General features: G+C 41.9%; 1 protein-coding gene across 18 annotated transcripts in view; it reads right to left on the bottom strand.

The window, feature by feature from the left end:
* The window catches only part of afdna (afadin, adherens junction formation factor a), an 87,087-nt gene that overhangs the window by 42,912 nt on the left and 20,660 nt on the right, over positions 1 to 23,515 (bottom strand). For 11 of the 18 annotated variants that reach the window (XM_029002153.1, XM_029002160.1, XM_029002157.1 and 8 more), the window contains exons 2-4: positions 2,791 to 2,986; positions 2,066 to 2,178; positions 261 to 415 (exon numbers count right to left, since the gene is read on the bottom strand). In XM_029002153.1, the coding sequence (XP_028857986.1) occupies positions 261 to 415; positions 2,066 to 2,178; positions 2,791 to 2,986 (464 nt within the window). Of the gene's footprint in view, positions 1 to 260; positions 416 to 2,065; positions 2,179 to 2,790; positions 2,987 to 3,088; positions 3,190 to 3,314; positions 3,609 to 17,732; positions 17,843 to 23,515 lie in introns of those variants that run through there. The other 7 variants (XM_029002167.1, XM_029002158.1, XM_029002166.1 and 4 more) reach the window with 3 other exon arrangements.

Consider the following 23,515-nt stretch of genomic DNA (forward strand, 5'->3'; position numbering starts at 1 on the left):
ACCTCCAGGGGAAGTTCACTCCATGACCGAGGGGCCAAGACAGAGAAGCGTCTACATGAGTGTCTTCCCTTTACCTTCAGAGATGGAGGGACCAGGCGAGCAGTACTGTTTCTTGCATTGTATTATATCAAAATGTCTCCATAACCACAACAGTAGGTCTGTCCAAACTTTTGACTCATATCATAAGTAATAATGAAATAAAAAAAGATGAGAGAGGACACAAGGAGAGAAGACAAAGACAAAAGGCTGAGTCAAAGTACCAATCCTCTCTGTTCAACGTGTTCTCATCTCCGTCTGGGATGCGTGCCTCCTTCTCCCTCTTCTTCTCCTTCTTCTTCTCTTTCTTGGACAGTGTTCTTTTGAAGTTCTGGATCACTCCTTCCTTCTCTCTTTCTGGGCCGTTACTCTGTGCTTTCTGTGAAATGGCAGAGTATTCATGCATTATCATGAAGTTCACCATTGTCAACATGTACCTAAATATTTCAGTCTTATTTTGAAATAAACATTTTGGTACCCTGCCTACTTTGATTGATATTCCCTGAGATTACATCTACACAAAGACTAAAGAGATGTCCAAAAACACACAAACACACACACACACACACACACACACACACTCCAAGTCATTCCTAAAATTTCACAGACATTAACTCCTTAATCTGCACCTCAGGAAGACTTGCAACACAGCAGGCGTGTGCGTGAGTTGGGACAGACCTTTGCTGAGTTTGCTCTACCATGGCAGCTGTGACCAGCTGACAGGCAAAATGTTTAAAACTCCGCACACGAAAGTGGTAACGTTCCGGTCCATCAGAATGCAGCCACCCATCACAGGCGGTCTCTTGGCTCTCTCACACCCTTACGTCTACCCACCAGCATTCACACAGATATATAAAAAAACAAATCTGAAATGTGTGAAATGGCCATAGGTGTACAGTGTGCTTAGGCCATTCTGCTTCACCGTTCAAAGAGAGTGGCAGCTCATAATGTTGGATCTGAAATTCGCCCGCCCATAGAATTTCCGGCCCCTCGCCTAAAAAAGGAACTCCACTGACTGTCATGGCTTCCAAGCAACTAGCTTTGCAGTTGCTTGGTGATTGGATGTGAAAATTATCACAAAATTTTGTATTTTTTTTCAGTTGAGCGAGACTGATTAACCAATGGGTTAATTGTATTTTTTCTGAAAAAAACACAGACACTACTTCCTGTTTGCACCAAACATTGAGGTTGATGAATGGTGTTGATAACGTCATTTCGGCGAATAGCCACTCAATTCTATAGGCTGCTCTCACAGCTACACACAGAAGCTAACCAGTCCCACTCATTGTGGGACTGGTTAAAAGTGGCTGTAATTCTGCACCATGGCTGAAATTCGGAAAGAGACTTCCGATATAGTATTAGGGGACCACTAAAAAAATAAAAACATTAAAAAATTATAATAATCATAATAGGGGACCTTTAAAGTATGTGAAGCATCAGTAAATTGCCCTACCCCATACACCTTTAACCCAGAAACCCATCCTGATATATTAGACATTTGTGAAAGAGACATCTAATCTAATGACATTTTTTTAAAATGCATTTATCTACAATGTACCTATGTATTAAACTATCAATTAATTATATTAGTAATATTGTTACTACTGTACTCACACCTTTTAGAAAATAGACATGTTTAATTACATGGAAATAATCTCATGAGAATAAAATACATGACTACAGCATATCTTAAAACGTGGCAGGATCTTGAGCATGTCACTGCATCACAGATGTAGAAATCTCTAATGGAGATTAGGAACTTTCCTAAGAAAGTTTTTTTTTTCTTGCTGAGTCCAGTAATACTCTATGCTGTAGTCACACAGGTAATTTTGAATTCAAAACTTTGCACTCTCACAAAATGCTGACAAGTCAAGTCTACGGACGCCATACACACATTTACATAATCAATACGGTGATTATGTCAACACATTTACCCAGGACTGAGAAATAAGTTAGAAACAGCCTGGACACCAAACCGAATGTGGATTTAGCAGAGAGGAAAAAACAAAGATAAGGAACCACCACTCACCTTTGGGACAATGTCATTCTCATTTTTCAGGACGAAGCGGCCTTCGCGATCATCCTTGTTCCAATTGAGCTGCACCACTAGTGGCTTCTCGTCCAGGTCCAGCTTACGTTCTTCTGTCAGGGAGAGTGAGAGAAGCAGTTAACCAGATGGAGAAGAAAAAACCTCAAAAGGCTACGCACCATGGGTCACCTGCTGATGGGAGGGTCAGCTTGAACTTAATTCACAAATTCCCACTGGGACCGTCGTCACACGGCCATGAAACTCAAAGCAGCTTTCGCTTATTAGGACCATGTCACCCGATAGTCCATCTGAGGACAGGCAATTTAAAACATTCCACCATTGTGGCACACAAATAAACAATGACCTTTATGCTTTAAGGGTCAAAGTACCACAACTGTCTGAAGGTTATCACTTGGTAACCAACACCGCAAGGCAGAGGCAGCCTAGGTACAGCACTTACTTACCATTGTGTCTAAATGCCATAAACATAAATATAATGTAAACTGTGAGGCATTTTCTTCTCTGGTGAATTACTTCAGTAATTACGTTTGCTTTTCTGCTATAAAATGTTTTTCTCACACATATGTTGGTATTAGTCAGACTAAAACCAGAAAAATTGAAAGAATTTTTTTTTTGAAAGAATGTGCAAGGTGAACAAGGACTGTGCTTATTCTTGCAATAGAACCAACATTCTTGTGAGTGGGGCCATGGTCTCCAGAACTTACCCCCACTCACATGCACCTCGTAGAGGGAGTATCTGGGCGAGGACAGCATCCTCATGTCTGGCCGGAACTTCTCCGCTAGAGTCTCAATGACGTCTTGCGTGGTTGCGGTGCTGGACACGCGAATGCACTTTGTGGCAAAGTTCCCGGCCACCCGGTCCTGGAAGTAGAACCGCATCACGCCATGGAACTCCAAGTCCTAAAAGGAAAAGGGGACGAAATGAGAGAGAAAAAGAGAAAGACATCAGTTTGGATTTTCTTCCCAGCCAATGCTCACGTGTACTGAGGAATGACAGCCTACCGCAGCGCCCAGGATGTTTCTGATTCTTTGCGCAACCGTTCAAAATAGAATTCACACCCCGCAGCAGGGTACGACATTTCAATAAGGGATGATATTTTTTTCTAGGACACAAGAGGATAACAACGGAGGAGGAGAAGAGTATGGCCTTCAGGACAGCTCTGGTTCCACTTCACAAGCTCAAACAATAGGAGGGTGAAAAAAAAACGGTCGTTTTTGTTGGGCTTACATTAGCGAGCAGGACGCTGAGGTATTCCGATCTCGTTCGCAGGAATATGACCGGGGTCGATGGCAACCAGTGTCCTCTGCTGCGAATGTAAACTGCAGCTGAACAAATCATGCTCCGAGGGACTTTTCCGACCACACCCCATACCACACCCGGCTATAGAAATAAACCTCAGAAATTCCAAAAAAGGCCATAGTTAACATGCAAAAAAGCCATGTAATGTGACATTTATAATAAATATAAACCAGTAACACATGGAACTGATTACAATGACTTTTCCCAGAGTCTTTTACTCTCTGGGAAAAAAACACAAACACCACAAATTTCATGAAAAAGCAATTAAATGACATGAAACTGAACCAGGAAAGAAACTTCAGATCAAACATGTCCATTGTTCTAAATGACTCTCTTGCTTGTTCTGGTGTCAAAATCAGATGAGAGATCCTCATGACAGGAGACTCATGCAACACAAGAGCGGGCAACAACGAATCCCAGTCGTACCTCGGGCACAGAGGTTTAACGTAAATGCCCCGAGGGGTAAATAAACCACTTCTTTGCCTGTGTCCTTTACTGTGGCTACATCATTTTGACCCAATAATTTGTGCCATAGAAACTGGCTTTGGGGGATCCGGGTCCAGTATTTGTGCTTTTCGCCAGTTTTAACAGTATGTAGGCATCAGGCAGCGAATCAGACAGAAGAAGAAACAATGGCTCCAACAGGGCAGTAGGAACAATGAATGTTAAAAGCACCACCATGTGTTTCCTCAATGCACAGAGTCTGCCCATCCTGCAGGGAAAGAGAGTGTGTGCTTAAAGGAAGAGAGACGGATTTTTTTTTTTTTTTTTTATGTCTGACCAATAACACATTAAAACAGTGTGGAGAGATGAGCTTTGGCCAGTTTGATTCTACTCCACCCAGACATCCGTCCTGAAACAACTGGAAAACATCACACACACGCGCGCAGGCGCCCTCTTTGAAGACCAGGGAGACACCACTAAGAGCTGGGATAAGGTGGGGCTCTCCATATTAAATCAGTGTGTGGGTCTCTCTCTGCAGGAGACTTATGAACAACACACACACACACACTCTCTCAGAGGGTCTTGTCAGTTTTCAACACACCCACACACACACACATTTATGACCTTGTCGAAAGGCCTCCGTCCATGTGTGAGAGAGATGGCCTTTCATCTCTCATTCACCCATCAAAATTCCAGAATTCCTGCATTCCAGACCAGAGGGGCGATACTTAGCCTCTCTCCTTTCTAAAATATTAGCGTTGAGCTCCACTAAGAAGCGTAAATATGCCAGCCTCTGTACTGAGCCCCTGTAAAAACACACGTGTGGCAGATAAAGCGGAGCCGGCGTGGGAAGTGTTTACGAGGACGGAACGATAAACGACAAGGTGATTAAGCTCCCCGCGAATTACGGAGGTACTCAGAAACCCTCACTAGTCCCATAGTCTCAAGTTTCACGACGCAGCAGAGTTTAAATCAGACTCCTGCGACCCTGGGGTCTGAGAGTTGTTAGAGGCATGTAGTACTGTCATTCGACACTAGGTGGCAGTGGCATTTCATTAGGCACATGGGAACAGGTGATGAATGCCAAACCCTAATCAGATATTTAATTTGATGGGTTTACGCAATATAAATATATAAATATTCTAGAAAATCCTGGTATTATGACTACTGAAGTCTTTTTGCTGGTAGAAAGAGCTTAAACAAGCTTTCATTTCAGATGAAAGAAAAACAACCCCCTCCCAAAAGGTCACATAGATCCCTCTGGTTCTGCTCGCTAAATAATAATCACTATTTAATAATCAGCAGTTGCCATGTATACTATTTATCAAAATTCATATCAGTATACTAAAAATGCATTATGTTGCACAAATGCTGTGCAACAGCCATGAATAACAAATGTCCTTCCCTTTGGGCCATGGCCATTCTGTTCACCACAGCACAGATGAGCTTCCCACCCCAAACATGGGGAGAAGAGCAGATTCCAAAAAGCAACAGTCTTCTCACAGTCAGCAGGCATCTGCGTCCGACGTCTGAACACATGCGGCTGAGCAAACCAGCTTCCAAAAAGATGAAGAATTCTCAGTGTTCTGAGTACAATAGTTTAGGAAGCAAAAAAAAAAATATATATATTAATATTCTCTTTTTTTCTGCAAGCGTGGATGTATGACAAACTACATATATTTAGAGTACAGGATTCTTTCATGAGTTATTTACAAGTTTCTGACCACTTGTAAAATGTGTTCAATGTCACCAACCATTCCCATTTTATTAAGGTGTATCCATATAAATGGCCCACCCTGTAGTTTATATTTTTAAATGCTTAGCTTCAGTCCTGTTTTGGTCCTGCTCTTTGTAAGGTCAATTACATCCCTCTGTTGCGAATCCCTTCATAACTGGTCTTTAACAGTGCACATATAAACGGAACCTAATAAATCGACCAGCGGGAGAAAGTCTTTCCGGAAAGGAATGAGTTGGAGGGGAGTAGTGACTGACTGACGAGAGAGAGGGCAGAGCAGAAGCCGCCCGCGTAAAACGCTAACGATGCAGCGCTGAGGCAGCGCTTTAGCGCCGCTACCGTTAGCGTGTTAATAACTCCGACGGGCTACGTAAGGAGCTGGCTGTTACCGCCGAGCTCTGGCCAGCACCTCTAACACATGGTTGAACACAACTGATGGTCACACACACAAACCTCACACTTACGAGCAGATATGGAAAGAAAACAAAGTGCATACAGGCATCAATAGATAACTATATTTTCTGTTCATTTATCATGCAAAATGAAGTAAATTAACGATTAACGATATAATAAAACAGACATCTGCAGAGCAGAATTGTAATGGAAAGACCTTTGGCCTTCTAAGGGAAATCAATGCTCACGCTGTGTGTGTGTGTGTGTGTGTGTGTGTTTGTGCGTGTGTGTTGTGCACACACACGTGTACATTGTTACGACTTCATTATGCAACTTCATTACTATTCAATACCGACCTTGTCAGCAAAAATAAAAGAATCAAGGGCTTTAAAAAATTAAAAACTGCCTGTAGCAACAAATACGCATAAAGGTCAACAACAAACCTCTCTTCAAACATGTGAAACATCAAATCCTATATTACAGTAACAGGGCTAAACCTAAGCTAAGCTAATGCTAACACAAACAGAGAAGCGCTCACAAGCCAGTCCATCAGACGGTAGGACGGGATTGGCTGGCAGCGATCCGTCTCACTGCTCCACTTCATGTGACCCAGGAACAGTAAACATTACATCACTCTGCTCACAGCTACTTTAAGCTGGTGGCGCACACGCGCGCACACACACACACACACACACCAGAAGCAGATTTTTTTGCCGATGAAAACAGACAAGTGCATTCCAGAACGCACCTCTCCAATTAGGCATTTCCGAAGTGTCCTTAATCAGATATGAACAAATTGGGTACAGAGGGCCGATGTAAATGTAATTATGGCTGAGATGAAATAAAAGTGGGTCTCATACACATGCTAAACACCCCGATTCAGCCACGTGAACGTATTCCTGCTTTTGCCATCTTATGAAACTGACGAACCCCCAGCACAGATCCCAGCGTGGGGCCGAGCGATCCCATCCATACACCTCCGCTCTGGCCATCAAACTAAGCCTCAAAGCCGAGCGAGATTAGCACCAGTGCTGGCGGAATATAAATATAGCAGGCTGATTTTTCACTCGATAAATTCGACAGGCGCGTGTTATCTCGTTACCACGCTGCCGCTGCATCATCAGATGTGCGACATACTTCGCATAGCAGATTATATTGTGCACGTCACGTGGCCGTCCTGAGGCCGAGGCTGATAAATGAAGTAGAGTGTTTGAGCAGGATCAGGACTATAACGTAGTAACACACTGCAGCATGGACGAGGTCATTTCCATCATAAAGGTGGCAATAATAGATCCATTCACAAAACTGAGAATATGTCACATGATAAAAAAGCCTGGAGTATTGATCCCTGCAGAAATAGTTGTAGAAATAGAGAAAAGGCTAGGGGTTGATTAGAGACATTTTAAAAAAAAGATTCTGATTAGCACAGAGTGGATTATTTCTGGGGAACATAGTGGGCGATTCTCTGGAAAACGAAACCTAAAATGTTAAAATGTGCACTTTTTCTTGGGTATTTTAATGGGTATTTTTATTTCATTTTAACAATTGAGACAAGTTTTCTGTGTCCCGTGCATCACATGGCAAGTTTTCAAACTGCTTGTATGGCTTGTCATGACTTTATAATTGAACTTGTTTGAATGCACAACAAGTACTACATACATGTCACACATGTTCATAGTTCTGGCCACTAGTTATGGAGATAAAGTGTTATCAGAATGTCCCATGAATCACATTTGCAATCATAATCAGATAAATATACAATATACATATGTATACTGAGATACCATGATGTAATTATGGAGCATGTTATATATATAATTGAAGAAACATGTTTGGCCAATGAGAGCACTCAGGTAGTACCTTTTCTGTAGCAGTGATTGAAAAAACTCATTATTGTCACCACCCTAATAATTAGGCAGCTCAATTTGAGCAGGCAGTGAGACAGCAGAGTTTAAAGGTAGAATGGGACGTCAAAGGTGTAAATTAACCAAGGAGTGACCATCACACGTTTTTTTTGTGTTTTCCATGTGACCGGGATAGGAAAAGAGAAGCTCCTTGGAATGTTTGCTTATTAAATGCACACGTTAAACTAATCCCAATCTCACCACTAAACAGTGCAGATGTGAACACCTTGGGTCAATTCCCCATGTAGAATTAACGCCATCGGCTATTACTGCGCGATGCAGCTGTCACCACTGTAGCCAGCCTGAATCATTCCACCAAACACTCAAAGCTGCATAATAACCTCCATTCATGAGTCTCCCTGGCCGATGAACAAATACGGCAGCCAGACACTCAGCAAAATCAACGGCACTGCTGTTAACCGCTTCTACTGTGTGACAGGCACTCACAGACCTCGGTGAAATTCTAGCAAAAAATTAACATGGAAGGAGGTTCTCGTCTGTGTGCAGCGTTACTTGGCAAATTTTGATGGACAGATGTAGCATGTATACATAACAGTTTAGTTTCACTTTCACACAGTTTTTCCACCTTATTTAGCTTTTGACATTGTCTTCAGGACTGTAACATCAGGAACACATCACAATACAATCCGTATTTATAAGAAGGGGTGTACCAGTATTGGTTTGTGCAATTCTGTACTGATTTTTCAACCACCAATATTGATACATAAATAATATTTTACTGGCTACCAGGTCAATTTCAAGCGGGATGCTAAAATATATATATAAAAAAAACTGAACATATGGTTAAGACGTTATTGACTGTCCATATTGAAGAACAGTTAGATACCTGTATGCCGGAGCAGATTGGGAGAATGTAGCGGCTTTTAATAAACGCTAGAGAAAGTTGAGGTCACGACACAGTGAGCGTCAGCCTCTCCCTTCACCAATCCATGTTCTGCCCCACCAGATATGTACTAAAGGAACGCAGGAGAACACACTGACCACACGATGACCACAAGTAGTGTGGGTGTGAATTAGGAGTCCAGTCGTCTGATGGACCACGACCCTGATGGGAACCGACATACGCCCTAGTCACACACCAAAAATAGCTGATCAAGCTAGCATCTGTCCACCCAACACACAGACACCCGCCCACAGCCCGTCGGCAGCTGTCAGAACCAGCCAGGAGTGTGCTGAGAGGAAGCCTAATCCAGGCCCCACACACACACACACACACACACACACACCAGCACCAGCACCACAACTAGGATTGCATAAAAGTCATAAGGCAATCATACATAAATGCGTGTGCTTACATCCCAATTTCTTTACACGGTGAAGTAAAAATAAAATTTCAGTACAGATTAATAATACATAATCTTTAACTGAATGTATTGTTTCAGTCCAATGCCTTGAACGTTATATTCTCAAGAAGCCACAGCAGTGAAAAACACTACGTCAAAGTTAAAGCATGTGCGACACGCCCCTGGAACAGTGCCTCAAATGCAAGTCAAGCTGATTAAGATTAAATCGAAACAGTAAAAAGGAAAAACAAGCGATCCGTGCACACTTTTTTCTGTCATCCTTCAAGGGAAAAGAACAAGACATACAGAATATGAATACGTATCTGAAAAAGCCGACTATAAAACCTTCAGTACGCTGCAATGAATGAATGTCCTGGCAGGGACAAGTCTGTCTTAAGTTGGAGGTAATTAAATTCACCCGGAATGAGCAGACCAGGTCAACCGGATAATTACTCATAGTTAACGAACAGGACTGAGGGGGGCTATATTGAGCTATTAAAACAATCCTATTGTAATTACCTTCCCCTCCACAAGCTTCACCAGAGACCACCTGTCTCCCCCAAGCCCGCTGTCTGTGACATGTTTTTTGCACCCCCTCCCCCACACACACACACACACACACAAATGCACACAACCACTCAAGTTTTAATACTAAACCTAAAGCAGATATAATAAGTAAAACTCATCTGTAATGAAAAAAGACTTGTGTAGTTTGTATTTTGCATGTTTCTGTTTTTGAACACTGACCTAAAGTACACCGTGAAATTGTGCACAGAGAGTTCAGCCGGGTGTTGCCACACCTCCCCAGTCACCTGTTACTCATCCAATCAGATTAGGCAGCAGGCTATGAGCCCAGCCAATGAGGTGCGCCTGGACTGATCTGCTCACCTCGCCGTCTGAAGTTACTGGGGCAGAGTAGAGAATGACGGGGGGAAATAAACCCACGGGACAGTCAGTAAAGCTGATTAGAGGCCTGTTTGTGTTGGGTGGAGGGATTATGGTTCCTCGAGTCTGGCCCAGTGTCTGCAGAGGCAGAAGGTGCGGTGGCCGCCGCGCAACGCCGCAGTAAGACTGAGCAATAACCGACTGCAGATCAATGACACGCAGCTGACCACACCTCAAACAGTGACTTTAAACCAATCAGAGGGGTCCGTTCTTGGGGGTAGGGAGGGGGTGGCACCCTGAGCCTGCTCTAATAAGCCTTACAGGGAAAACAACAAAACAGTAATGCAACATGATGCTAACAAAATAATGATAAAATAAATAGTAATGCTGTAGAACACAAACTCTAAATAATATGTCAAAGTCAACTTTTATTAATGAGGGTCACACACCTCAGCTCAGTCATGATTATTGCCATCTGTATGTGTTTAGCACAAGAAACAAAACCCAAACCAAATGTGCAAAAGCAACACCAGCACCCTCCCACAAACACAGATTCCTGACTCTGTGGCTTTGGGTGGAGACTCACTCTGGAACAGACTATTTTCCCCAGCAGGAGGGCCAAGGACAGTCAGGATGACTGGATTTCCTCACTATGGTCAACCAAAAAAAAAAACACTCAGGGGCTCGTAAAAAAGCACGCACACACACACACACACACACACACACACACACACACTGCAGCAAATATAACGCCACAGTATTAATAACCATCAACTGATGCTCAGGTCACTCTAGTAATAGGGGTGTTTCAAAATATATGTGGCGATATTGTATCGATACATGGACTTCAAATATTTTTTCTTTATTCAGGTCAGCAGAGGTGACTACAACCTCCAGAGTGAAATCGCAAAACATGACAAACTGTCACAGCATCTTGCATTTCAGCTCTGTTTTTACACTTTCAGTGAACTGTAGAATATCCCAATGTGTACAGTATCACAATATATTGTGATATTGTGACCTGTGTATTGTCTCATGAGATCCTAGCAAATACACATATAGTTTTCCATGAGAAGAGTCTCATCTGTTTCCAGGCAGAACAAACCAAACCAATCATTTTAAACCTATCAGTTTTAAAGTGTACAAAGACATATAACGAGGCTGTTTATGTGTAGATCAGAAAGTGTGTGCACACAGTCCAGAGCTGGTCTCTGCACTCAGGCTGGGACAGAACAAGCACTGGCTGGTGGCGACCAGGGGAGCATTAGTCAACTCATAGTCCAACAAAGGGGCTCTTTCACTGGGACACTTGTTGCTCCGGCTTCCCCCCCTCCCTCTGTATCGACCACGGACTACTGAAGAGCAGTTTCGGTGTGCTCTCTTAATACACACACACACACACACACACACACACACACACACACACACACACACACACACACACACACACACACACAGCCTCCACTGCTGGAATGTGGGTCATTCCATGCCACAGCCACCCTGGTGATGAGGGGCACAGGACATAATTACCACATGTAAATGGCACAATGAGAGTAATTCAGGGACCTATCACAAATAGTAAAGCTACCCAAGTTTTCTACGATGAGAATGATTTCATGAAAAAAAAATAAAAAAATTTTTTTTTACACATGCACACACAGGAATGTGTCTGATCTCACTTTACAATCAGGAATTTTGGCTAAAGAGGAGGAAAAATATGCAAAGCGAGTCAGATCCCTCTGTAGATAAGGAGACTCTAACCTGCTCTACAAACAAAGCTATGCTATACGACTCCTTCCGCTCTTAGTGTGTGTGCGCATTTGAGATTACTCAGAGGAACGCAGGTCAGTGAGATTACAGTATAGGTGTGTGTGACGCCAGCAGGAATGACTGTGCCGACCCTCAAAAACACGTGCAGGAAAAGACAATTTCCTGTACGGTTCGTTAAGGAAAGGGGAGATGGGGGCCACCCGTTAACTCCCCCACCCAGGCTAAGTAAACACATACATGACAGCCCACATCCACAAAGACCTCCAGACAACACCTGATACCAACATGTAGCACCAGTTCAGAACCAAAACTAACACAAAACACACACACAGAGCGAGTAAATGAGACCCCCACATAGCCACCCACACAGTCAGTATGAAATCTGTGACACACACACACACACACACACACACACACACACGGGGACACACACACGGACACACACACACACACACACACAGAGAGTCTCAACCGCAAGTACACGCAGCAAGCCCTCTAAGACATAGATACCCCCCACATTTCAAAACCACACAGGCCCGTTCACTTCCAACACAAACATGAGCTCCGTCTGCACCGGGGAAAGAACCTGCTCCTGCACCCAAAAAAACAACAAAATGTAGAATAACTCCTTTGAAAGTGTGTGCATTGCTTTATCAGGTCACCCATCAGCTGGAGCACCCTACTAATTCCTGGACGTCTACACTTCTCTGCAGACCAGAAAAACTCCCAACACACCAGGTGCCGGCTCTGTGTGAACGTTCCATCAAAAAGATCCACAGCCTTCAGTTGTTGCCTATGGGCTATGGCCTGTATTGAAGTAGAATAACTAAATGGACAAAGCAGTCCACTTCATCATCATCTTCCATAAAGATTGTCTCCTTTGTGGAATAATAATTACAGTATTGGTGAATCTGTCTTGCTGTCCTTTTTTCTTCTACTGTTTAGTGCAATTTCACCAAGCCACAGTAAACACTGAATTGTAAAATTCACTGGAACAGAAGTCATGATCTGAAACAGTGTGGATGGGGCTGCATCCACATCCACCCTCACCCTGCACTGTTCTGTTAAAGTAGGTTATTTTAACCAGAACATCTTAGTATTGTGCTTATTGTTCACTTAAAAGCAAAGGCGGGAGCGGTGACAGGTGGTTCAAATGGAGCATGGAGATAATGAAACTACTGAGATAAGATCAGATTAGATTAGTCATGCTTTTGAATGCGGGCCGATGAATGAGGAAATTAATAGCTGACAAACCTAATTATCTCTGCCAATCACAGAGCATTTGGTTGAAATCAAGAACGACCATTGTTTCCTGTGTGTGAAATGCGATGCAAGATTGTCTCGGAAGCAGCAACACACACACACACACAGACTTCAACAACAACCAAAATACCTGCATCAGATAAGCACAGTAGAACTGCAGAAGTTACAAAAGTTACCAAAAAACACTGCTGGAGCATTGCAACTGACATGCCTTGTGAATTATATTATTAAATGGACAAACACACACTTTATAAATCAGGCTGGGCAACACACAGCCCAAATAAGGTTTTTTTTTTTTAAAGACCTTTCATCAAATTAAAGACCTTGCATCAGGGTCAACTAAATTTGTCAAAGGGTCTGTTTCTCGAGAATCTAAGTGCCAGATGCTATTTTAAAATAGTTTTATATATGAATAATATATAATTATTACAAAAATGTTCTATTGTTTGGACGTAGCATTATTGGATGGACGTAGCATGATGGACAATGCCCAAAAAATGCCCTTGCACAGGGCACCAAAGAAGCTAGGTCATTCCCATACGCGTGATGCACTTATTAGACCCGGAAGTGCGCGGTGACCGTGGATTACTGGCAGATTGAAGGCTTGTTTCATTTGATTTATTGAGGCTGCAGTATTTTAAGACCTTTCAATTCTGCAATTAAGGATTACTAGTCATTTTTTATTTAAGGCCTTAATTATAAAAAAAATGCAATTTAAGCACTTGAAATAAATCAAAATTGATGCATCGCAATGAAGACGCAGATGATTCTGCATTGGTGCACTGCAGAACATAATTGATTAGATCATAATGACGTTGCTTGGTGATTTTCTGGTGGCGCGATGAAAAAAGTAGTGCTGGTAGTGACTGAGTACAGTCACTACGAGCCTGATCGGAGTACAGCGCTGCTCCGGGTAATGCTCCGGGTAATGAGCTGCTTTAGTTTTTCTCCAAGGGGCAGAAAAATGTGTTGTGTTCAGTCCCTGATGCCACGGACATCTGAACCAGGCGTGCAGTTAAGTTTATATACTGGCATTAAGTACACCAGTTATTATGACTGTTACAAGGGGAGTGCGGACTACATGCAGAGCTTTTCTGCTCATTGTAGCAAACCAAAGAGTCCACACAGATACACAAGACCTTAACTTGTACCTGAAAAAAATCATGTGACCACGTAAAAAAATTCATGGGATGCATCACGATGCATCGATATCGAGGCATTGAAAATCAGAATTGAATCGTGAGACCAGTGAAGTGTACCTTCACCTCTATGCACCTCTAGTGTATATCCATGCTCATTTCACATTTATTAAAAATGCATACAGGCATAGTGATAACATGTTTAAGTGATAATGTATCGTGGCAGAGAGATGGTTTGTAAGGAGTTTGCACACACTGAAAGCTGAAAATCTACAGGCCTGCCATCCATAGAGATGCCCCCTGTACAGTCAGCACCATGCCATTCATTCCTAAAACAAGGCCAGGCATTGTCTGTAAACACATAACTCTCTCTCTCTCCCTGTGTGTGTGTGTGTGTGTGTGTGAGTGTGAGAGAGTGAGAGAGAGAGAGAGAGAGACACACACACAGAGTGAGAGAACCGCCTCAGTGACAGACCTTGCTCTGACTCGGCCCGTGCTGGTCTAGCCGGTTTGCCCTCTTTTTTTGTGTTTAAAAACCTCTCGGTCAGGTAACAGGACAATTGCTTCTCTCTGGAGGAATGGCCAGGGAGTTATGTTACAGGAAGTAGCATGACACATGCTGTAAAATCAGACTTGCACTGTGACAAGTGCAAAGGACGGTGCCATGGTGGAGCAGCAAGGAGCAAAGACAAGAAAAGGTCAGCATGGATGGCATGTCACTCAAAAGTGGAAAAAATACAAAGGAAAATTAATGCGTGTGTAAAATAGAAACTCAACAGCCTCACTTACACAGACGTGATTAACAAGCCAGCTTCATTAGGCTGAGATGAGTCGACAGGGCCTTTTTCACACGAGACAGATGACTGCAAACTGATACACAGCCTTTACATTTATATTTACAGCATTTATCAGATGCCCTTATCCAGAGCGACTACAATCAGTAGTTACAGGGACAGTCTCCCTGGAGCAACTTAGGGTTAAGTGTCTTTCTCAGGGACACAATGGTAGTAAGTGGGATTTGAACCTGGGTCTTCTGGTTCATAGGTGAGTGTGTTACCCACTAGGCTACTACCACCACAGCAACAAATAGTAGACAATAGTAAAGCTGCAATGAAATGTATATTTTATTATTTTTCAGAATAAAACAGTGCAGGCTTTTCAGCAGTCCAGTCCTGCAAATCATTCTGTTGGGGCCAATCCAGATATCAAAGTTCTCATGTTTACTTGGACTTGTTTATTATGCTAGTTCGCTTGCAATCTTACCTGAGCCTATGTTGCTTTTTACTAATCAGAGTATTTTTTTTCCCATTTTGAAATATTTTATTTGAAATTATTTGTGATTTCTTAGATGTAAAGCACAGCTGTGTTGTGCTACTAAACTTCAACCGACATTAGCTACAATCTATATTCTAGTTTTTAATGATAATTCTATTAAAAGTAATAGGAAAGTAAAATCAATACCTTATACCTGTAGGGATTATTTTACATTCAATCAGCTTCCCTTTCATGGGTGAAGACTAGTCCCAAATGAACAGCATTTCAGAATGGACAGTTTCATTGAAGTTCTCTTTCAGTCTACAGGACTAGCCTTAACACAACAGGAAAACTGAACCCTGGACTTCCATTTACAATCCATGTATTTCCCAAACCAAAATCATGACTTAAATGATTTAATTATGCATAAAGGGAGTTCTAGGAGTGTGTTCTACCTTATTGACGTTGTTATGAAGTAGACCAAAAGACGTTGCTAGGCAACACCACCAACAGCTAAAGGCATAGAATGAACTATTTTTAAAATCGTAGAAGCTAAAACTGACACCAGTCAATCATAAATATTTCAGCAACGAGAAGGTTGCGTTAGACCACTGAATATCAGCACTGGTAAGCTGAGCGGGTACATTTTACATTTACAGCATTTATCAGACGCCCTTATCCAGAGCGACTTACAATCAGTAGTTACAGGGACAGTCCCCCCCTGGAGCAACTTAAGGTTAAGTGTCTTGCTCAGGGACACAATGGTATTAAGTGGGATTTGAACCCGGGTCTTCTGGTTCACAGGCAAGTGTCTTACCCACTAGGCTACTACCACCGTACAGGCAAGACCACTGCTGATACTGAATGGCGCAATGCAGCCTGTTGTTATTTTATATATAACAGACTGCATTGTATATGTATGTATATGACAGTGAATTCCACTTTTCTCAAGTTAAATAAACACTAGTGAAAGTGGAGTGATTCTCATTGTGATACACAGCAAGACAGCACACAGTGACTGCACAAATATGTCCTCTGCATTTAACCATCACCCTTGGTGAGCAGTGGGCATCAATGAAAGGCACCCGGGAAGCAGTGTGTGGGGACTCTACCATGATCAGTGGATTCAACCAGTCGATTACGGGTCCGTCTCTTTACCTGCTAGGCCACCACTGCCCCTGGGTCAATGTAGTCACTAGACTGATGTCTGGTGATCCTCAGGACCATGTCTCTCTGGTCACCTGATCTACAGAGAGGTACTCACTGGGAGCCTAAAACACTGAATTATTCATTCATCTCGAGAAACTCAAACTTCAAAACAACTGTTCCCACAAACACAGACATGGACTGTGTATTCCACCAATGCAGATATTGGCAGCTGGCTATACATGACTGCGCTGTTCACTAATCTAACACACACACACACACACACACACGCACACACATACACACCCAAAAAGAGACATCTTGGTGAGAGAAGAGTGATTCAGCGGGAAACATGACCACCTTCCTTTGGCATTACTTACGAAGAAATTCAATTCAGCGCCTACTGAACCAGAACCCAGGTCACTTTTAAAACTCTTCCTATTCATTCACGGTCACCCCGAAGTAACCCTGCACTCAGCTGCTACTACTGCAGTGAAACCAGTGGAACCGCCAAGGCAGATTTAAATTACACCACTCATACAAAAAAAGGACTACAAAAATGACTTGGCCTGAGGTCACACTGTTCTTAAAACAAGTTAAGATAAATGCTCATGTCATGTTATGTTCAGTAATATTGGTCTTGTCTGTGACATGTCCATGACACATTGTGACATTTTGGGTTGTAGAAATTCTGCTAACACTACCCAAACACAGACAAGTCCCATACCACAATTATAATGATCTATCCTGCGTGAAAAGAAATGAACAAATAAATAAGTTGTTCTATAGCAGATCAGAGACTTTGTTCTTTCTGCTACTCATCTGAAATTCACCTTTTTCTATTGTATTTGTCTTTCTGGTGACTTCATTTCTCATTTTTCAGAGAATTTTATCCCATTTTTGTTTTTTCCCTTATCTATATGTTATTTTTGCTGAACATGTTCAGTAAGTCGAATCCTGAATGTACAGGTTAGAGCTGATGCATTCCAGACATGTGGAGAAAGATGCATCCGCCGGCTGCTACCGAGGCGGCGCAGTGCAGCTGATTGCTCTATTAGCCCAGTGTGAAGCCACCCGTCCCCCCACCACAGCCACCTGGAAGCACTTACCCTCCCAGATCAGATGCCCATTTCCGCTCCTTCTCTCAAACACCTGACCCATCCAAAAAAAACTCCACAATCCTAGTCTAACACACAGTGCGGCAAAATTAACAGATCATTGAACCCATCTTTCAATGTAACTTTTTTTTTTTTTCTTTATGAGAGTGTCCAAGAGAAGCAGATATAACTGCAGTGTTGAGGGAGGAGAGAGCGAGAGAGAGCGAGAGAGAGCGAGAGAGAGCGAGAGAGAGAGAGAGAGAGAGAGAGAGAGAGAGAAAAACACATGACTCTGCTCAGGCTGGTTAGTAATAATAAGCGTGTCCATCATGCCGGAAAATCAGGTTGCTTCCCTCAATCAAAAAAAAAAAATGAATGAAGAAATTGCAGTAATCCTTAAAACACACACACACACACACACACTACAGCAGGAGCAAGTGCAACTAAAATCTCCAATCAGCAAACTAAACAGGAAAGACATTTTACATTCAGTAAAAAAAAAAAGATGCAAACATGTTTGTCGAACTAAAATCATATTAAATCGCACTTCGCAAAGTTAGTCAAAAATAGCCAGGCATGGAGAACATTATCATTTGTAATTTCTAAATCGCCATTATGATTTAATGAGTTGTTGAACGACAACATATCTCTCCTGTCCTGTTCTGTTCTCCATAATATGATCACCGATTTAAGGATATTAAATAATGCAGCTGGAGGGACTATTTTTAAGACAATATGATCATGTTATTTGAATATGAAAAGAAACTGAGATGATGCTAAATTGGAAAAAAAAATAAATAAATGCAGCTGGACTGCAAACAGACTATATGATGAAGAGACAACGTGTGTGTGTGTGTGTGTGTGTTTGTGTGTGTCTGCTCGCCTTGTACCAGGCAGAGCCAGCACAGTAGAGCCAGAAGAATGCACCATGTGGGATCTGACAAAACTCGACCTGGCCAAAGGGAGGGAGTGAGTGAGTGAGTGAGTTAAAAACGTGGAGGACGAACAGAAAGGAGGAACCGGAACATCACAACGAGCTTCAAAAGCAACGTTCCTACACAATAATGGGGCGTGAGGGATGGTTTCTTCCCTGGACTGATCCTGCACAGGGATTTTGGTAAAAGGATTTATAGGTCTCTGGAACATAAATATCTGCAAACTCCACACTATAATGAGGCCAGGTCCAAATATCTCTGCTGGTCTGAGAACGACTGTACTCTGCATGTATTTATATTTTATTAAATACACTTGCGAGGTCATAATCATGCTGATGATTCTTCATTATGCAATATTTTGCTGAGCATTTATCCACAATTTCATGATTTACAAAGCAGAACTCAATCATATAAATGCAGTATTAATGCAATATATAGTACACACATGGTCTATAACCATTAAAACATTTCTGTTCTACTGTTCATGATCTCGCGTTTGTTTTCTGCTGTAAAGACACTGTATTCAATGAACATTTCGATTGATGTTAAATGTACCCATTCTGGTTATTACAAGCGACTGGAATTTTCCTCAGAAGTTGCATAAAATCATAACCAACCTCAACACTCATTACCTTCCAGGTTTTTAAGAAAGGAACATGTGACTATGTACAGTTCTGAACATAACATTGAGCTTCAAAACCTTTTCTCCTGGGACAGAAAACGTAGCCATAATTCTACAGCCATGGGCACGAGTTGGACAGACATCCTAGCAGAGATGAGAGGTGATCCTCCACCATGACTAAAATTCTCAACAGCAGTGAGACTATTTATGACACCCAGGAGGGGTCTTACCTTTGCTTTTCTCCCGGGCTATGGACAAGAGCAGGTGGGGTGCTAAAATGACAGAGTGAAGTTACGGGAAGGGTCAAAGGGGCGAGAGTGCCCTGTGCCCTAGTAAAAGAAGAGGCTTCAGCCCAACCTGCTAAACTCATTTCAAATCAGATCAGAAAGAACAGATTCCTAAATTCCACATTATTATGCTAGTTCCAAATCTTCCCATACTACAGACTTCAGATGATTGAACAATCAAGAAACCTTTATGTAAATCTAACGATTACTTCAGCATCAAAAAAAAAAAGTTCTATTTCATCTCTCCAGACACCAACTTTGTTTCACTTTAATGATCCTGAGCTGAAACAGCTTAATCTTTCAAGACGTCTGAGGCAAACGTTGTGTTTTCGGATTTCAGAAGGAAAGGGTCCAATTAGGAAGTTCAGAAGTGAGATGATTACAGAGTTGGATGACAGTCTGGAAAAAAGGCTGATTTGCAAAGTGCTTAAAATGAAATAATAAAGTGATACCAAAAAAACGTGGAAAGTTTTCTGAAGCTACAAGCCAAACAGCCTTCAATAACAACTGTGTGCAAGGCTTCCTTTCAAACCCCAATAAGTTGACCAATCAACAGAAAGACAATTAATATGGATGTGCCTTAAAGTAGCAGGATCATTAAAAAACAGCATCATGGCAACAGTTGAAAGGTGGAAAAATAAAAATGAACACAGGAAAGGGCAACAAAATAGAACATTTCTTTAAAAAAAATTTTTTTGAATGGGCAAGCAGGGTACGCTTACACTCTGCTCACTAATGCCCTGATGCCCTGTCGGGGGCAGGCAGTAATGGGGGAACTGGCGGTTCGGTTGTTCTGATGCTGATTTCTCCTGTCGCTCTGAACATCCGCTGTGTCCTTAAAGGCTTTAATTACAGACGTGAGTGTGCCAGTTCCTCTGTGCCCTGCTGAGACCCCCCAACGAGACTCTGGTACCAGGCTCTATACTGAACAAGTGGGCCATCGCTGGGCGGGCACAGACTTGCCAGGTTACAGCAGGGGTGGGTTCTCTCAGACATGTTCCTGAAACTACCAAGATAACATTTTTTCCAGAGGACATACACATATTAAACACACAACAAATGTTGTTTCTGCTTTAATAGCCAGAATTTTTATAGATTTTAGTAACACAAGACGAGGAAAAGGAAAAAAAAAAAAAAAAGAAAGAAAAAAAAGACAAATCTTGCAACACACAAACTAAGAAATGCTAGAAAATATTAAAAAATAAACTAAATAATATTCCAATCCAAGATCATCGTAATAATTTATCACCCAATCCTTATGTTACAAGAAATTGACTTGACAGGCTGGCCTCAGGAAATCCAATGGAACTACTTTTACTCCTCAATATGCAAATACTGGCCTTCAGAATGGAACAGCGGTGACCACAGGAGTCAATTACACTGATCTGAGGTCAGAATGCCTCCATAATGAATAAAGATCCACTCCAGTCACATTCTTGTGACACTTATAACACGCTTTGTTTTGTTTAAATGATAAAGTCATGATGAAGTCATTTCAGACAATGTGAACTATTAAATTACAGGCTACACAACTGAGAACTGATGTTCTTTGCAAACTCTGTTCCACGAGAAATAAGACAACGACATGTTAATTTGATAGTCCCACATTAGGGCTAGGTCATCCGCCATAAAGAAAAATTTTCCTCAGAGCATCTACTCACTTAGAAGTATTGCATAATCATTTCTAACATTGTGGAAAATTTTGCATGTGATTTGCACTGACGCCATTTCATTTTGCTCTTTATTTGAAAGGGGAAAAAAAAAAAAAAACAGGAAGGAAGAAACCATGCCTCACCAGTTCAGGGACGCTCATGTTAACCATTAACTGTAGTCTCAAAAACATAACTAAATTCAGTGCAATAAAAATTGTGATACATTTTGTGTTGAGCAAGGATTATGACAGGTCATTCCAAAACCTTAATATTAGCGAGCTGACATACATTTTCCAAATTAATTAAACATAATCTGTATTAAACCGGGCATTTGTGTTATAGGAAAACACAACAGTAGGACAATACATGAAAACACTACAATACTAGGATAAAACTCTCTTTAATAGCATATATTTAATAGCCTAATCTATTTTAAATAGCCCTAGAGTTTAGAAATATGCGAGATTTCCACTAATTTTCACGTCATTTTCAGGATCAATAATCTGGGAGACTGGGATAATACGGAGTGAAAAAAGGACTCAACAGAAGCCTTATCAGCAATTACCATCCACTGCATCTACAGTTGATAGATAGGCCAATCAAATGACTCGTTTCGACTGTCCACAATCTTGTCTGCTTTCAGTCGAGGTTGAACCAGGACTCCCCTGCCGTTACTGTACTCTGGACTATACCAAAAGTTAAGTAGGGCACACCAGGGCAGGGTGTAAGAGTTTTCCTCTCCAACATATCTCGTGTAGCCCCACTGATAAAAGCCCTGTGGGACCAAGGTGATTCAGAAGTCAGACATTTCGCTCGTCCCTCCCCGGCAACACTGTGGGCAAACAGCACCATAAAAGGCTAGCCTGAGTGCGCAACAATTTGTTCCAGAAAGCAGTTCTTTTATCAATGTGTTCACACATTTTTTTTGTTATGTTCGCAGTTGCCATGTTTATGTCAGGTTTTTCAATGTTAGCCCCTGCCAGGGCATTGTGTTAACTGGGTGAATGAATGCCCTTCCTGTTCATTGTGCCAGTTTGTCTGAAGTTGAATAATAGCTTTCCTAGGTGTTCGTGGAAATAAAATATTCACTAAAATATGTAGAAATTGTTACTATAATTTAATCAGGGTTCTTCTTCATGACTTACTCTGAGTTCTCTGAAATTTCCAAAATACCAAAATATTGTCATATTTGCCAAAGACACGTAGGTACTGGAGTATGGAAGCAATGCACACAATACCACAATGTGGTTCACTACGTAACACTAGCAAAGGTACTAAATACATGTGCTAGTTTTAAACATTGCATTCGTAAACATAGAAAAACACTTCCTGTAAGACTGCACGAGAAAAGTGTACTTATACATTCATGTGTCAATCACATTTCAATGAACTTTCCATAACTTTATGATTATTTCATATTCCAAAACTTTTCAAGAGCTGGAAAATTCTTTTCCAGATTTGTAATGACTGTAAGAACTGTATTATATGATTTGAACCCTGATTTCTGTGGCAGCTGGGTACACCAGGTCTAATTCTGATGCCTGTATGCAGTTGTCTGCATGTCTCAGCGCTTTAGCTCATGCCAGCTCACTGGCGTATGTTCTGTATTAAAAGCATATGGGTCAGTGTATTAAGGATAAGTGTGCCAGAGCCGCTCACCGCGTTTGAATAAACTGCAGTTAGTTCACTGCTGTGCTCACTTCACCTCAAAAGGTCCACAGTTCAGCTCAGTATGTGGGACAGGTTTCATGTCCATGTTTATCTGAAAAGGTGAGATAAGGGCCTGCCCGTGGGAGACAGCATATGACATCATCTCATTCCATTGCATCGAGCTCCTGCATTACGTTCCTTCATCACCTCGTTCGTCATCTCAAATGCTGCAAACCGGGAACGAGGGGTGATTTAAAATACATCAGGTTTAAAAGAGAAGGGGTGAGCAAAAGTTCATAGGAGAAGGATGGATAAAAGAACAGGTAAAGGAGCAAAGGAGATGGTCTTACATGGAGAACCTTGTGGGATATATTAGATACTTCTGCCAAAAATTCCAAACTCTCAGCACTGCAGCAGAACTGGAGAACCCCGCTTAATCAAGATGTGAGCATGGATTTGGCTAAAATTACATGTCTACTTTGAGAATTTTCTTTGCACCCTAATTCGCCAGTCGCACCCTACAATTGCAGCCTTTTACAGAAGCTTGGTCCACGTCACTCTCTGAGCTCAGTGTTCAGACATTTACTGTTCTCCAAATCCATAACTATCTAAACACCAAGAAGGTGGACATGAAGTTCCACAGCAAAGC

This window comes from Denticeps clupeoides, chromosome 14, assembly GCF_900700375.1.
Source record: "Denticeps clupeoides chromosome 14, fDenClu1.1, whole genome shotgun sequence".
Lineage (NCBI taxonomy): Eukaryota > Metazoa > Chordata > Actinopteri > Clupeiformes > Denticipitidae > Denticeps > Denticeps clupeoides.